We start from the raw sequence: 16,089 nt of genomic DNA, 5'->3' as shown, positions 1-16,089 counted from the left end.
AGTCATAAGAAAATCCCATTCTTGTGCTAAGCTTGTCCTTTTAAACAGTTCTGTCGTTAGCTTCTCTGAATGGAAAGCAGGATCTTGTTCAGAACAGTTGCCGAGGGGGAGGGAAAAAATGCCATAAAGAAGAAAAAAAATGAGGAGGGGGAGGGGAGATATTCTGTGGTTTTGTACTGTGTCCTTAGCGATTGGATTTCTACTCTGCCTACTGGGAAAAAACAGTTGGTGGGAAAGTGGGTCACATTTGATCCATGACCTAAAAAGACAAGTGTAAAAAACAAAATAAAAATCAACTCAATCATTAATGAGGTGAAAACTCTTTTTTAATATATGGATCATTCATGAAACTGGGTAAAAATGTTATTCGGGTCACCTGGCTACATGATAGAAAATGTGGTTCATACTTTAAGGGACAACATGATTGCTGCAATGTTAAAAAAAATACGGTTATTTGTTTTAAATATGCTCAAGCAACGCAAGGATTAAAAATGACAGTTTGGCTATGGGGTCTTTCTTTCAGTTCAGAAAAATATAGAACATCACTGAGTGGCCCTTTCCTCCTAAATGAGGCCATTAGTAAGTCTGTGTATAAAGTTCTTCAGCAACAGAAGAATAGATTTAGAAAAATCCTCTTCCATCATTGCCCTAAAGTAGTGGTTCCCAAACTTGTTCCTCCGCTGGTGCAGGGAAAGCCCCTGGCGGGCCAAGCCGGTTTGTTTACCTGCCATGTCCGCAGGTTAGGCTGATCGCAGCTCCCAGTGGCCGCAGTTCGCTGCTCCAGGCCAATGGGAGCTGCTGGAAGCAGCGCGGGCCGAGGGATGAACTGACCGCCGCTTCCAGCAGTACTCATAGTACACAGGGCAGGGGGATGTAAGAAGTAGTGTTTATAACAGGCTTAAGTGCTGTAAAAGAGCAGAGTATTGTTATAAAGCCTCCAGTTCTCCAAAGACCTGTCTTCACAAATTAGCCTTTTCTACTCTCTGGAAACTGTGGCATGAAGAGTGGTGATTCCTATAAATCACAACACATCTCACAATCATGTAACTGCTGACGAAGCCCTGGACTCATTGCTTCCACAGGTTAGGCAAATTACAGTGCGCCTAAAAACACATCTACAGATACTGAAAAATCTTTTCTGTTACCCATTGCAAATTTAAACTGAAAGAATTTGCACTTTATGTGGTGGCTACAAGGGGGCCCATCATGTAGTCACATCTTTTTTCCTCTCCCTTCTCACGTACCTCAGCTGTATCTCTCCTGGAAAGCTGTCAAACTGTCCACCAGAACTGGAATCCTTTCTCAGCTGCTAATAAAACCACTATGGTAAACAATAAGCCATCAAGATAAGCTCTTCCCCAGAATATATAATTAGGAAGTTACCTCATCCTTTTAAATTCCCCCAGCTACAAGTATTTTCTGTGACCTTAAAATACACAGTAGTGGCAAATTTTCAGGCATATTTTCCTGTCAATTGGCAAAAGTTCCAAAATGGCTGCCTTCTAATGTTTTCCTACGGATACGTTTGCTCAGAATACCATGGAAACGCAAAACAAAAGATGGATGTTTAACCTCAAAAGTGTTTTCCTAAATCACTGCCATATGATTTTGGAATGGTACTAAGGGGCGGTGGTGGTGGTTGCTGGGCTTTTTTTAATGGTTAATATATGTTTTTTATTGCAATATATTCCAATTCTTGTGAGGTGTTCATTTTTAAATGTCTTTAACGTGACAGTTGCTGGGTTTGTTTTTTTTTAAAAATTGTGTTTGTTTTTTTACAAACCTCAAAGTAATGTTGCAACCACATTGTCCTGTGGAGCAAAATAATTTAATTGCAACATCAGGATAAATAGCTCTAGCACAACTTCAAGCATAATAACTACACCTTCCAGTTTACATTAAAAGGCTGAGATCCTTTGATGGCTAATTTTGTGCCATCTTGTTTCTTCTGTGACCAACATTTTCACAATCGTAAAAACATGAAAGTTTGGCAACCCAAAATGCTAATGAAAACTAGTCCTTTACAAAGTGTTTTGAAAACACATTGCAGTAGAACATGCAGTTCTTAGCATATGCATCATGGAAACAGCGACTCACTTCAACATGGGCACAAATCGTTTCCTTCTGTCTTGCAAATTTGAATCAAGCATTGTTGTTGTTAAAAATTGCAGCAGTAAATCTCAACGTTTGAGGTTCACAGATGAAAGCCTTCCCAGCTGTAACCCATTATCATGGTTGCCTACTTGGGCATTGAGACTTGCATAACCTCCCAATGAGTTACTGAAGATGAGCTGAGTTGAGGTATACCCCTCAGTGTTTGCACTCTACAAGGGCCTGATCCTGCCACCTTTCTTCACTTTGGGTAGTACCTTACTCCATAGGCAAACTCCATTGAAATCCAATGGGACTATTCGTGGCATAATGTACTGTTCAAAGTACTGGCAGAATCAATCCCTAAGGATGGAATTTTCGTAAGCACCCAAGGGATTTGGGAGCACATTAAAAGTCAGTGGAACTTGTTCTTTTCACATCCCTTAAGTGCTTTTGAAAAGCCTACCCTAAATGATTACATTTAGTGATAATATGAGTCACTATAATCTCTCAGCTGTTATCACGATTCCCTCCTGCACAATGATGTCCAGTGGTTAGATCATGGCAGTGAACAGCAGAATAATTGGGTTGTATTTGCTACTGTGAAAGCTTAGGCCAGTTATTTATCTTTCTCTTTACATGGGGGTTATCATTATCTTCTTTGTTGACCAGTCATGCGGAACCAGCATAATTCAAGTAGGTTTTTCATTATTAAATAGGAAAAAGATGGAAGAGGAGAGAGTGGAGGCAAGTCTCACCCTCTTTTAAAAACTGTAAAATCTGCATTTCTTCCAACTTGTGCACAGCACTAGCTAACTTAGCTACCTTTATAAAAGCATCCACCACTTCAGTATCAGAGCACCTCCCAAAGAGTGGATAACCAAAAGCAATGAGGCTTTATTTTCCTGCCTACTTTCCCTGAGGCAGTTGAGGCTATGGGGTTTTCAGTTTATGTTTAAATGCTATTTCCTCCTCCTCTCCCACTGTACCATGCCAGTCCCTGGAATTTGATTTTCATCATTTTTGTTTGTATTACAGTAGCATTGAGAACCCCCAGTGGAGAGCAGGGACCCACCGAGGTAGGCACTGTATACAGACTAAGAGTCTGTCCTACCCGCAAAGACCTTACAATCTAAACAGGCAGACAAAGTTTCGAGGAGGAACAGAAGCAAATTACCCAAGGTCGCATGCAGCAGATCAGTGAGAGAGAGAATGTTTCTCAGGTCTCCTGATTCAAAATCCAGGGTCTTTCCATTAGACCACACTGGCTTGGAGTATCTGCCTTGTAACTTTTTCCTGTCTCATCCTGAGCTCACAGCCCAGATTCCCACATAATTAACTCATTCACTTAAAACTCTGATTTTCTGGTGCCGTCCCCCAACTGCAAATCATGCCCTGAACTCAGCAGGGAAAGTAAGGGCTCAGTCCACATCACAGAAAGCCCTTTTTCAGCTCTGAGTCATTGAGCACCTTGTTGGCAGAGTCTCTGTCACACTGGGCAGTGCCGTGTTAAACTTTTTGAGCCCTGCATCAAAGTGGACTAGCCGCACAAATCTGTGAGGGGTGCACTAGTGGAGGATGGGGGGGGGGGGAATTCTCCTCCAAGGTGCACATCTTTCTTCCTGACAACTCAGGTGCTGTAGTTGGAGAGCCTGGTATCACAGTCACTCGCTTGGCTGTATCCCACGTACCAAGAAGTGGGAAACCAGCTGAGCTCCTTAAGATGTTTGGCATCGATAAAGATGCCATCGTGCTGGCTGTTAAAGTGGCAGTTTCCAAATCAAGGAATGCAGAGTAGTTTGAAGCATCGCACATTGTGTTACATTGGACCAGTGTTCAAAACTATACTGTAACTTGGAGGAGAAGGTGCTTAAAATATATGCAGAGAAGGTCTAATAAAAATACAAGATTTAAACAAAAAAACTCTCAGCAGCTGTACTGGTGCATTGTAAAACACACTCCTAAGTGCATTGTGAAACAGATCATTCCAACCACATGTTGTAAGGAAACAAGTGTCATACTGTGCAACAATGTGTCTGCACCTGTCAGCAAAGTGATCTTTTGGAGTGATAGCAGAGTGTGAGAATTTCAAAAGGAATTAAGCAATTATATTTAGAGCCAATATTTTTCCTTAGGAATTCATTGTAGAGTTTTGTTTCAAATAAAGATAGTTACACACACACTTTTATTTTATTTTTTTTTAATATTCTCTCCCCCTGTTATATTTTTTCCTGGACAGGTTATACATATGCTAATAGAATTATGCCTATTATTGCAAGCATAGTGCTGCTTGTCAATGAAGCTTCATTAACAGCGTTATCACTGCCTGACATTTATCTTATAATTTTCCAGAATTGACTGTTACATCTCCATGGAAACCCAAATTGCAATTGAAACAAGTGAGATAATAAAGGTATCCATAGCAATTGACAGCATGCAAGCCCGGTATATTTGCAGGATACATTTTTTATAGTTCCTTAGATAAATCTGCTGCATTAGAGATTTTTAATATTACCTGTCCGCTCTCTTATTGTGACAGCTATTTATTGCAAAAGTTTACCACAACATCTTTGATTCTAGTGTTGAATTAGGTTGATACATTTTATTGGACTCATCAAGAGATATTAGAGCACTGAAGATGTAAATTTCACTGTCTTTTTTGATTAAATATGAAATTCTTTATGGTTGATTATGATACTATAAAGAATTTTTTTTTGAAACAGCAGTAACTTGTGATTGCTGGGTTTTTTTTCCTTTTAGTATGCAAGAAAGATCTTGTACTATTTTTTTTCCTCATACCTAAGGACTTGAGCTCTTTAAGTTCATGACTCTAAATCAATTTAGATAGTGCCTCAAAGCATAGAGTCATGAAACTGGAGTGGGTCCAGAGTGAATTAATCTGAAATTAATTTGATTTTGAAAGGCTCCATCTGGCTGTGTTTGGAAAAGGCCATTAGACAGATATATAAACAAGTGATAGTCTGTATTCTATGTGCCAGATGTGGTGTCAAAAAAATGAAGAAATGAATTTTAAAAAAATCAGCTGAGGGGGATTTTGATATAATGCTCATCCACTTGAAATTACAATTACATTACAATTTGGGAAATCTGTTTTTATTGATATTTCTAAAGAGGGTACGGGATACAAAGGAGGGCCTGATAGTATATTATTTTTAAAAGTAAGAAAATTGAATGTCACAGCTTGCTTTGACTATTTCAGGTATTTCACATAAATAAGCACAGCTGAATGCAACTGGCTAAATCCTTAATATGCGCAGTGTTGTGATCTTCCATTCCATTTTTAAGAAAGCTACTTCGATAAAGCAGCAATATTGGACGTGAGTTGTTGGCCTCCCCCTTTTTGACATATGCGTTTGGACCCTATTAAAATAACATTCTGGGTCTCGTAAAGCTCTGCAGTAAGCTGGTGGATGTGTGTGTTTGTGCCATTCTTGGAATCTGTTAGTCTAAAGTACTTCCTGCAATAATCAGTTGGCTTTACTGCAGGGGAACTGGTACTGTTTTTCAAAACAAATGTTTTCCCCCTTCTTGGACATTGTGTCCCATTTACAACTAAGAAAATCCTTGTAAATCTCAGAATAACGTGGATAAATGCCATTCTGGAGAGACAACTCACTAAAATTGCACATTGTTAGTTATTCCCTTTTAAAACATTTTAAAAAAAAACCTTTCATATCTGGTGTCTGAAGTCTTTTGAGCCAAGGAAGAAGGGAATTGAGTAATAACTTAGTAAATGTTTAGCCATAAGTGTTTAGAATCTGTGGAGAGGCTGAGGTTGTTGACAAGAAAACAGATGCTTCTACGTGATCTGAATTTTAAGCGCATGGCAGTATTCTAATTCAACTGCCGGCATGTCACAAGAATGTGAGCATTTTGGTGTAATCAAATTTTTAAAAAAGCAAAACCTGTTAATGCCAATAAATGTCTCCTGTCACACAGAAAAGAAGTACACTTCATTGTAAAAAGTGTCTAATTAGGAAAGCACAACATTAGTAATCATTGCCATTAATATTAAGTGGTCAGCTATCTCAAAATCGGTTACATTTTTTAAAAATATGTAAATTAGTCTTCCAAGTGCATAATTATGACTGCAGAACTACATGAGCTCTTGCACTGATTATCTGAATTGCAGTAGTAACTAGAGGCCTTTGTTGGGGCCCCATTGTTTATGCTAGACATGATACAAACTTTTAAGCAACAAAGACACAGTCTCTGCCCCCAAAGAGTTTACAATCCCATGTGAAGACGCAACTGGAAAAGATGTGAAGGACTGAAACAAACTAGTGTACCGTAAACAATGCCCATTGTTCACCACCATCCTAGCGGCGGTCAGCTGCCAGGCAGAGGTGCATTCTGAGAAAGGATTTGAAGAAGAATAAAGTTAGTGGTTTTTACAGACCTTGGTATCCTTACAACTAGAATGTCCAATTGAAAAACACGGAGACAAATATGTATGAAGCAACTGTCTTTGAGTAAATCAACAGAAAGCAAAGAACAGGTCAACAGAAAGCAAAGAACATTAAAATGTAAAGCTCCCACAATGGGCGTTTGTTATGTCATGGTTTTGTGTGTATGTGAATCACTTCTCTCTGCAAGATAGAATAAGGCAGTCGGTAATTAAACGCACATGGTAAGCGCTCCATAGCCATTGGCTACATGCAGTTACAGTTATAATGGTAATCAGCTATCTACACACACTAAACATCAAGGAGCAGAACTCTGAACCTTCAGCTCCTAAAGCACAGGTCTCTGCAACCTGAACTCTAAGTTTTTCCTTTAGTGATAGCTGTATGATGTATAGACTAGGATTTTTAAAAAAACAAAAACCTAAGAGTGTTAAACACCCAAATCAGTAGGCTCCTTCGAAAATCCATTTTAGAGGACTAGACCACTGAACACGTAAACAGAAGGAGTTGGTCCCCTCTCTAGGTTGATACATATGGTCAGTTGTGTGTATATAGTTGTTTATGCTATTGGCTGAGCTAGCAAAGCTATTTTATAAACTTACTAAGTAGAAGCCTTTGTCTGTTGGAGCTGAAAGGCATATATTTTATTCCTCATGCTGCATATATGTGGGTAACTGTACAAATTAGGCATGCATCCAATGAAGTGAGCTGTAGCTCACGAAAGCTTATGCTCAAATAAATTTGTAAGTCTCTAAGGTGCCACAGGTCCTCCTTTTCTTTATACGAATTAGGTGTCTGTGTATAGTATGTATGCATCTGTAAATCCTTACAAATGGTTCTAAGAGAGAATGTGCAGGCATAGCTAACTGGAAGAGCTGGGATCTCTAGGTTTCTCTGATTTTATTAATTGATTTGAACATAGCTTTTTTGAAGATTTGATGCAGCAAATGCACAAAGACTGCAGGAATATTGTTACTTGACTGCACAATTTAGGAAACATTCACTGTCCAAAAATATTACATTAACATAAAGTTAATCTGTCGTTTGACTTGGCAAAAGTACAAGGCATTCAGAGTTCAATCTGAAATCATGGCCTTAAATCAATCGGTTTTGACTAGACACATAAGCAGGGCTGGCTCTGCCATGCTGGCTAAGCAGCTGATGGCCTGGGGCAGTTAAACATCCACTAACTGTTTGCATGGGTGACTGTAATTTGGTAGGGGCAGACATTGACAGGTTTGTCTTGGGCAGTAGAACTCCTAGAACCAATTTATGAAGCTGTAAATCCCCATAATAAAGGATCCTATTTGCTACAATATGTGCAGCAAGTTGAATAGTTAAGGTCCAATTGACAGAGATTATTGGGATTTTCCTTGTCTCTTCAGCTGCTCCTATAATAATAACGTATATCCAAGCCTTGCGTTGCATATGCTAAATTTGGATTCAGTGGTGAAACAAGAGAACATCTATTACAGCAACTGTGGTTTGCATGATACGGCGTTTTGCATGATATTACATAGCCAGAGATTTAGCAAATAGATCAGTGCCAGAAGCTGGGCTCTGCCAACACCTGAAGAAATGACGTATTGTGAATTATTTGGGAATAAATAATTAAATTTGTGAATTTTGAACTATTTGCTGGCCCAGTAAAAGGGATTTTCTCATCTACTGTCTTTCTAAAGCACTAACATGGCTGCAAATATTTTCTGCAAACCATGAAGGCAATCTGTGAAAAATATCTTTGCATTTATCATTCACTGCTTATTACTTGATTATTATTAGACATTGGCAAGGAAAAAATAATATTGTAATGAACTGGTTCACTCAGAGCATTGCAAGTCTGGGGTTAAAATTGCAATCAAAATAGTTAATGTCATAGTTTAAGTATGTGCCATTGACTACTGGATGGAGTCAGAACTGCTCAGCTGTTTGTCATAAACCATAATCTGTTAACAGAATGAGTAAGGGTCAGTGATTTGGGGGCTGAAGGGATGGGCGTTCTCTCCCTACTGCATTGCTGTGAAGTTCCAACTGCCCTTGATATGCAGAATATAGTGAAAACATAAGAGCGGCCGTACTGCGTCAGACCATTGGTCCATCTAGCCCAGTGTCCTGTCTTCCGACAGTGGCCAATGATGGTGCCCCAGAGGGAATGACCAGAACAGGTAATCATCAAGTGATCCATCCCCTGTCGCCCATTCCCAGCTTCTGGCAACCTTGCAATTCTATGTAAATACCAGTTTGTTATCCAAGCACCAGGGCAGCATGAATAGAGTTCCAAAGCAGAGGGGGGCATTATAAGTCTTGTATTATTTGTGTACAATATGATGGCATGCACTGGAGTGAAAGCCCTGCAGTGCACTGTTGTGTTAACGAGCTATGGTGTCAAATCTATTTAGCAGTAGCTTTTATGGATACATATGGAACTTAATTTAATTAGAATAATGAAACATAGTCATTTATAGGAGTGTAGCACAGGGTGTCACACCAAGAGATAGTGATGATTTGCTAAGAGGCATTCTTCTGACTGAATACATTTTGAGCCGCTGCTCCAGGGAAGTGCTTTGGGACAATAAGCTCCTGGAGGGGCCATCTTTTCCATGAGATGTTGTCCTGATCAAGTGTGGTTATTAAAAACCCAAAGGCACTTTTTTATTTTATCGTGCAAGCAGCGGTGTCCCATGATGTCCTGGCCAAAATCCAATTTGGGTAATTACATCCTGCATCTATAAAATCCCCCACCCCTCACAGTTTCAATTGGATATGATATTGTTCTTTACTTTCTGGCTCTCAACTGCTGTGTGGCAATGCTGTGTGGTGTTACGCCTCCGTTGCACGTCACCCGAGGATGAAGTCATTCCTGCATATGGCAAGTTTGTAAAGCACCTTGTAATCCTTCCAGGTAAAGGGTGCTTATAAACCTATGACAATACAGTAATTTATATGGTCAGCACATCAGCTTTACCTATAAGGATTTCAGGGCAGGGACTGGCCCTTGTCTGTGCGGGCCCAGAACCCAACCCAATTGGTCCCCAATCCCAGTTGGGGCCTACGGGCACTAAATATTGACTACTATGAAACTAACGTGCCTCTGTATTAAGATGGATTTAATAGTTCATTCATCTGCAGCCTATTATTTCCTTATACATTTCCCAGCCTTTCTACGTCTATAGGGCATTAATACTGTCAAGCTGGGGGTGGCGGCTTAGTAATTTGTTTACAATTAAGCCCGTGTTTTGTAGCCCTGGATCATAAAAGGAAAGGTAAATCTGGACAAAACATTAAAATGATTGGAGTCGGGTGAGGCTTGGGATGGGAAGAGGAGCTAACCAAAATAAAACTGTCAGAAAGGTTCACATCAGGCCAAGAAACAGGCCTGAACAGAAGCTATTTTGGTCACTGCCACAGACTGTTGAACAATTGGCTCTTTATTAATGGAAATGAGCCTAGACTGGTATCTTAAGATCCAGACCCAAACACTGTGGTTCCGGGGCCCATCTCTAATTAGTAATAAATTCACTCCCAGTAGATTTGCTGGGATTAAAAATAAGGGTGGGGTGCTGCTAGTAAACGTAAGTAATATCAAAACAATCCTTCGCTCCTCAGAGAGTGGCCCTGTCAGCTTCCTGAAATGATGGAACAATAGGTAGGTTATTAGAAGGAAAATTGGCACAAATGGAGAGAAAGGATGCTCTGGCAGCAACCATAAGCAGTCAGCCACTCACTGGCTTAATCTCTGCCCTCAGGCTGCTCTCCACAATATAGATGACACCTTGTCAGTGATTAGTATAACGTGCTGGGTCACCCATGAGTCCAGTGGACTAAATTGGCCATAGAGGGAGGCTTACTGCAGCGCAGAGGCAGCTGGTCACATAACCTAAATTTTCTTTTCGATATATCATCATCTGGGTACTGACAGTAATTGTCATGGGATTCTGCTCTCGTTAGTATGCCCTAGACACAGCTCCCTTTTGTGCTCACACTTTCAAGAAATAGTAGAGGCCTTAAGCTTTCCAGAGTATTGATTTGTTTCCTCTTGGAAATAAAGTTTTGTGTGTGGTTTCTTTTTTTTTTTCCTTGTTATTTCCTGAGTAAGGGGGAGACGGGAGAGAGCCACTTCCACTGAGTTCCGGTGTATCAGCAAAGCCAAGTAACAAAACCACTCCTTCTCATTGATGACTAATACAAAATATTTTCTAGGCAAGAGAAAGTTAAGGGCCTAGGGATTTTTCCTCCTTTAGTTGGGGTTTCCTTTTTTAGGTTTTTTTTTTGGCGGGGGGGGGGGTCTTCTTGGAGATTATGCCATTCATCTCATCATCTGGACCATTCCCTACTCAAAAGTACATTAATTATTTCCCCAAACAGACAATGTGATAGCTGAACCTTAATGCAGGTGTTTGTGGGATTGTGATTCTCAGCATGTGCTCGGAGTAGACCGTAGGAATTGGATTAATGAAAACCAGTTCTTCCCCTCCCTATTTTTCCCCCAGTTGAGTTGTCTTTATGATTGGTCCTAATGCATTAGCCTCCTATGGTGATGGGCTCTATTGTAAAATCCTAAAATAGATTGTGGGCCCAAGGGATGTGTTAGCCTCAACTCTCATTGAACTCAGTGGCAAGTGAGAGAGCTCCAAACCTACAAGGAGGCATTCAGCACCTTCAAAGACTAGCCCATGTATGCCCACAGAAACACATCCTATTTATGTAGATATAACTTGCCTACCCCCATTTTTTACTGGTGTCAATATACTTTTAAGCCCAACACCACTGTTGCAAATAGGAAAACATTATAAACCCGTTGAACAGTTGGGTAAGTTTACATGCACAGGGACAAATTTTGTTCTCCCTTCACCCACCTGCTGTGTCAATGAGCTTGCACAGGTGTTTCAAAGAAATGGTCACAGAAAGGTTTGAGTGACTTGCCCAAGATAATACAGTGAGTCAGTGGCAGAACCAAGAATGGAAACCCAAGAGCTTTAAATTCCATTGTTCAGTTGTTCGTTTAGGTCCTGATTCAGCAAAGCATTTCAGCAAGGGCTGAAATTTAAACTCAAAATCCATATTCAGTAAAGCACTTAAGAACATGCTTAATGTAATTTAAGGGGGATAAAATTAAAGTTAAGCACGTGCTTAGGTGCTTTGTTGAATTGGGATGGATTTAAACATATACTAAGGGCTTTGCTGAACCAGGGCCGTAATGATGACTGGGATTCATTGGAATGAACACCGACTTTCTTTGTGTTGATGTGTTTTCTAAATGTCACTTCCAGTTGTTTCATTAGTCAGAAACAGAGTGGTGCCATCACATTGCCATTGTTTTTCCTCTTACCCAGAACAACTCTACCAATGTGTACACTTGTTATCCCACATCAAGTGCAACTTGTGGCATAATGTTGAATATACACACCAGAGGAGAAAAGGAGTGGAGAATATAGCTTTTAATAATGAATTATGTTTGTTAATGTTTCTAAAATATTGCACATGAACATAATAAGGAAAAAAATCAAAGTGCAAGTAAATATGAGTGCAAAATAAAGTGCAAAATATATGAACCAATATAAAGACTATCAAAGTAGAGAGTACATAACAGAAGTTACTAGTCAGTGTTTCTAAAATGGTATGAAATACATAAGGGGGAGGTTTTCAAAGGCCCAAATGGCAATTAAGTGTCTGAATCTAAATGATGGGGAGTTCAGTGTCTAATAGTCATTTATGTCTTTGAAAATCTCCTCTGAAAGATTTTTTTTTTTAACTTTCAAAGGAAAGGCACTATGTAAGTGTGAAATATGGTTCCACAGTTCTCAATGCCAGAAGGGATCATTATGATCATTAGGTCTGACCTGCTGCATAATATTGGCCATAGAATTTCACCTAGTGATTCCTGCATCTAACTCTGATAAGTAAAGTATTGAGGCACCAGACTTACAAGTTGCACTGTATGGGTGAACCCCTGCGTCACATGGAATCCCAGGGCAGTCAGTGAGCCTCTGCATGGGTGGGGAAGGCTGTTTGCATGGAGAAGCTTGCAGGATTAGGGCCTTTGTTTTTTCTGCTGCATTATTTCTCTCTCGTTCATTATGCTGAAATGGATGGGTGATGGCAATGATCCCACAAATCTCCAAAGAGCCACATTAGAGTTCTTGTGATTAGTGAAAGAGCTTTGAAACTAAGAAGGGGTGTAAGACAAGCAAGAATATTTGTACATTAAAGACTATAGAAAGGGATGAGCAAAATCTTTTTTCCCTTATTTAGGCCAGACTCCTACTGGAATCCATAGGAATTTTGCCTGAGAAGAGACTTGCAGGTTTTTCACCTGCAGTAATTCAGGAAAGAGATGAGTCATTGAAGGTTAATAAATGAGTGAAGTTTATTCCATTGCCCATTGAGCCACGTTAAAGAAACTTGAGAAAATGGATGATGGAACTTTTCATCATCAGTTTTGAAATGTGCTTTTCATGTAACTTTTTCTCCTCCAATAACTAAGAAAAGTGCAAAAGTTAATATGGGCATATTCATGTGCTCAGGTGCACTGTGCTTCAGAGGAAGCGAACTACCAAAAACTGAATAATTTGTCTTTACCTAAATTTTAGCCCTCAGGCAGGGAAATTATGCAGGGCTTCAAAAAAAAGAAAAAAAAAAAAAGGTAAAATGTATGGCTTGTTCTTTGTGCAGTCTCCAGCCCTTGGGTGATATGGGTGTTCTCTTCTGGGCAGGTATCAGCTAGAGAACCTATGGTCCAAAGCCACGATTTTCAAAAGTGACAGGTGATTCTGGGTGGCTCAGTTTTTAGTTGATCAACTTTTGACATGCCTTAAAGGGGCCTGAGTTTCAGAGGATGGGTGCTCAGCACTTTCTGAAAACCAGGCCACTTTAAGGTGTGTCAAATTGTTCACCCAAAATCACTACTAGTTACTATTGGAAATCTTGGTCCAAGAAAATAGTTTTTGAAATGATTATTGTTAATTACCAGTGGTGACTTGAGTTTTATGCATTTTACCTTTATTCGGTATATAAAATTATTTGTTTTCCTAACATTCAGGAAAAGTTGTACTCTGTGATATGCAATTTTCCTGCTCCAACAAGTTCAAAATTATCAGCAAGAATTATTTTTTTTTTCAAAATGCATAGTTGTTTCAAACGCAAATGCACATCTGGAAATTAGATAGGGTAGGGAATTTATGGGGTGTGAACGATTTGAAACATGTAATGTTATTTACATGGCGCTAAACTTTTTGAAGCAGTATTTTCATTTTCTGAACAAAGCAGGCAATTCTGCAACCGTCTTCCCCTTCTGAATTGTGCTCTTTGTTTCAGGGTGCACCCATTCCCTTTTTAAAAGTGTAGGCAACTAATCGGCAGCAACCAGCCGCATAGCTGGAGTGTTTTCCATTCTAGGCAATATTATCCTAATTTGATGCACACATGGATGCTTCACACAATCTGCAAATTCATCGCTGGCAACTTGCATTAGTCATCTGACAGATTGCCAAGCATTTCATATTCCTTTCATGTGACTTATTACCACACACACACAAACACACACACACACACAGGCACAGCCTTATTTCTGTCAATAGCTGGTTTGGTGCTGTTTACAGCAGCCGTATTTAGAAATCTCCACTTATTCGTAATTATCCTTCACTTTAAGATGCAAAAGTACTGGCTCGTGGCTTGTATTTTCCAGGTCTTTTCTGCTATAACAGTATTAAGCAGCAGTCTGCAGTGAAAACCAGTCTCAATGAAAAATGTAATGCTGTTTTTGCATTGTTTTTGTTCATAACATTTATACTGTTAATTAAGCACAGTTTTTCCCCCATTGTGCCCTGTTGACATCTTTTTCTGCATCTACTATACATCAAAAATGCTCAGTCTCCTAACTATGCCTGTTATTTTTGTCTCTTTGTTCCACTTTCTAGTAACGGCACAGCTAACAAGATGAATGGAGCTTTGGATCACTCAGACCAACCAGACCCAGATGCCATTAAGATGTTTGTTGGACAGATCCCACGTTCATGGTCGGAAAAAGAGCTAAAAGAACTTTTTGAGCCTTATGGAGCTGTCTACCAGATTAATGTTCTCCGAGACAGGAGTCAGAACCCACCCCAAAGCAAAGGTACAGTAGTAGGATTGTGTTTGTTTACTTTCTGTTTCAAAACTCTCGTATGTGCCTTCAGGATTTCCTAAGGGATGTCTGTTTTTTGAAGCATACTGTATTGAGCCAGCCAGAGACCTAAGAGACGAGCACTTCTGAATACCTATAGATTACTGGCTACCTCCTCTTTGTAAATTGTAGTTTAAATATCTGTTATCTTGAAGAGACCATTCTGGCTGCACAAAATATAACAAAAGAGTGCAGCCCTACTGTAAATTATTATTGCCGAGAGAAATGGAAACCTGAGTGGTCAGTTTCCTTGGATTAGCTCATGAAAAATATAATGTTCCACTTCCTTTCACTTACTCTCTCAGCACCACAGGTGGGAATAATTTGAGGGCTTTAGTAGGAGAGAGCACAATGCTGGGCTCCTACTACATCACCTCTCTGGAGGCAATAAAAGAAGTCCTGCCTTATTTCCAGATTTCTGATTTCTCTCCTGAGGTCACATTAGGGACTAGTTCAGTTGCTGTTACTTATCCAGAAGATAGCTTCCCTTTGTCTTCATTTTTGGTGTATATGTAATATATTTATCCTTACCTCTATATTTCTCTGAGTTATGTATATAGGTATGTATTTATCTGTGTGTCACAGAATACTTTTCCTTGGATAAAATCCCCTTTATTGTTTAATATTTTTGGCATTTTCTGATCTTCTCCAGAATGTGTGCGCTAAATTTTTAGCAGTGTTACAAATCATGAGTGTTCACCTTCAGGCACTGGATCCCTCCAGATGTGCACCCATGCCTGTTCCTGGCAATACTTGATGTTTTTCATCCTTAGTTTCTTCTGACCACACCTTTAAAACACACATTCTGTGGAGAACATCAGAAAGGGATTTTATAGGCCAGCAGCTGATTAACAGGGCTGAGCAACACTCTGTAAAGATTCCCATTCAGGTGGAGGTGATCACTATCCTCTGAGTCAGGATCAAAAATTTTGGATGTTCCCATGTCTTGTAGCAAGCTCATCTGTATATGCTCGGTCAGAATTTTCTTTTCTCTCCTGCGGCAATGGTACTGGTAAGTGTAACAGGGTCAGCGCTCTTTGACCTTTCTCCTTACTGCTCCCCACCCCTGATAAACCAGCGGGACAACTTAATCTGTCCTTGTATATTTTCTATAGTGCCACTGGTGCTTTTGCTGATGCCCTACGTAGATTACATCTGCTCACCAGGCATCAGGTAGTCATATAGGAAGAGTAGCATACAATTTATGTAACTAATAAAATTTCAAGTTCTAGCATTTGAAACTGCAGCTTTGATTGGTACCCATAAAACTGAAGGTATTTTCTTCTTGCAGCATCGGTGCCGTTCTCCCACCGTTGGCTCTACATATTCTGTAAGCAAACGGAAGATGATGTATCTTAGTGAATAGACCCCTGCTATCCTAGCAGAGTTTTCTCATTATGTATTTTTTTC

General features: G+C 39.7%; 1 protein-coding gene across 24 annotated transcripts in view; it reads left to right on the top strand.

Annotated features, from left to right (window-relative positions):
- CELF2 (CUGBP Elav-like family member 2) overlaps positions 1–16,089 on the top strand; it is a 713,224-nt gene that overhangs the window by 536,574 nt on the left and 160,561 nt on the right. For all 24 annotated transcript variants that reach the window (XR_012156850.1, XR_012156851.1, XR_012156849.1 and 21 more), the window contains one exon: positions 14,435–14,631. Coding sequence is in view for 21 of the 24 variants with exons in the window: in XM_073328793.1 (XP_073184894.1) it covers positions 14,435–14,631 (197 nt within the window). In the remaining 3 variants the exon portion in view is untranslated. The remainder of the gene's footprint in view (positions 1–14,434; positions 14,632–16,089) is intronic.

Source organism: Lepidochelys kempii, chromosome 1 (assembly GCF_965140265.1).
Source record: "Lepidochelys kempii isolate rLepKem1 chromosome 1, rLepKem1.hap2, whole genome shotgun sequence".
In the NCBI taxonomy this organism is placed as follows: domain Eukaryota; kingdom Metazoa; phylum Chordata; order Testudines; family Cheloniidae; genus Lepidochelys; species Lepidochelys kempii.
This window is presented reverse-complemented; position numbering and strand designations above follow the sequence as displayed.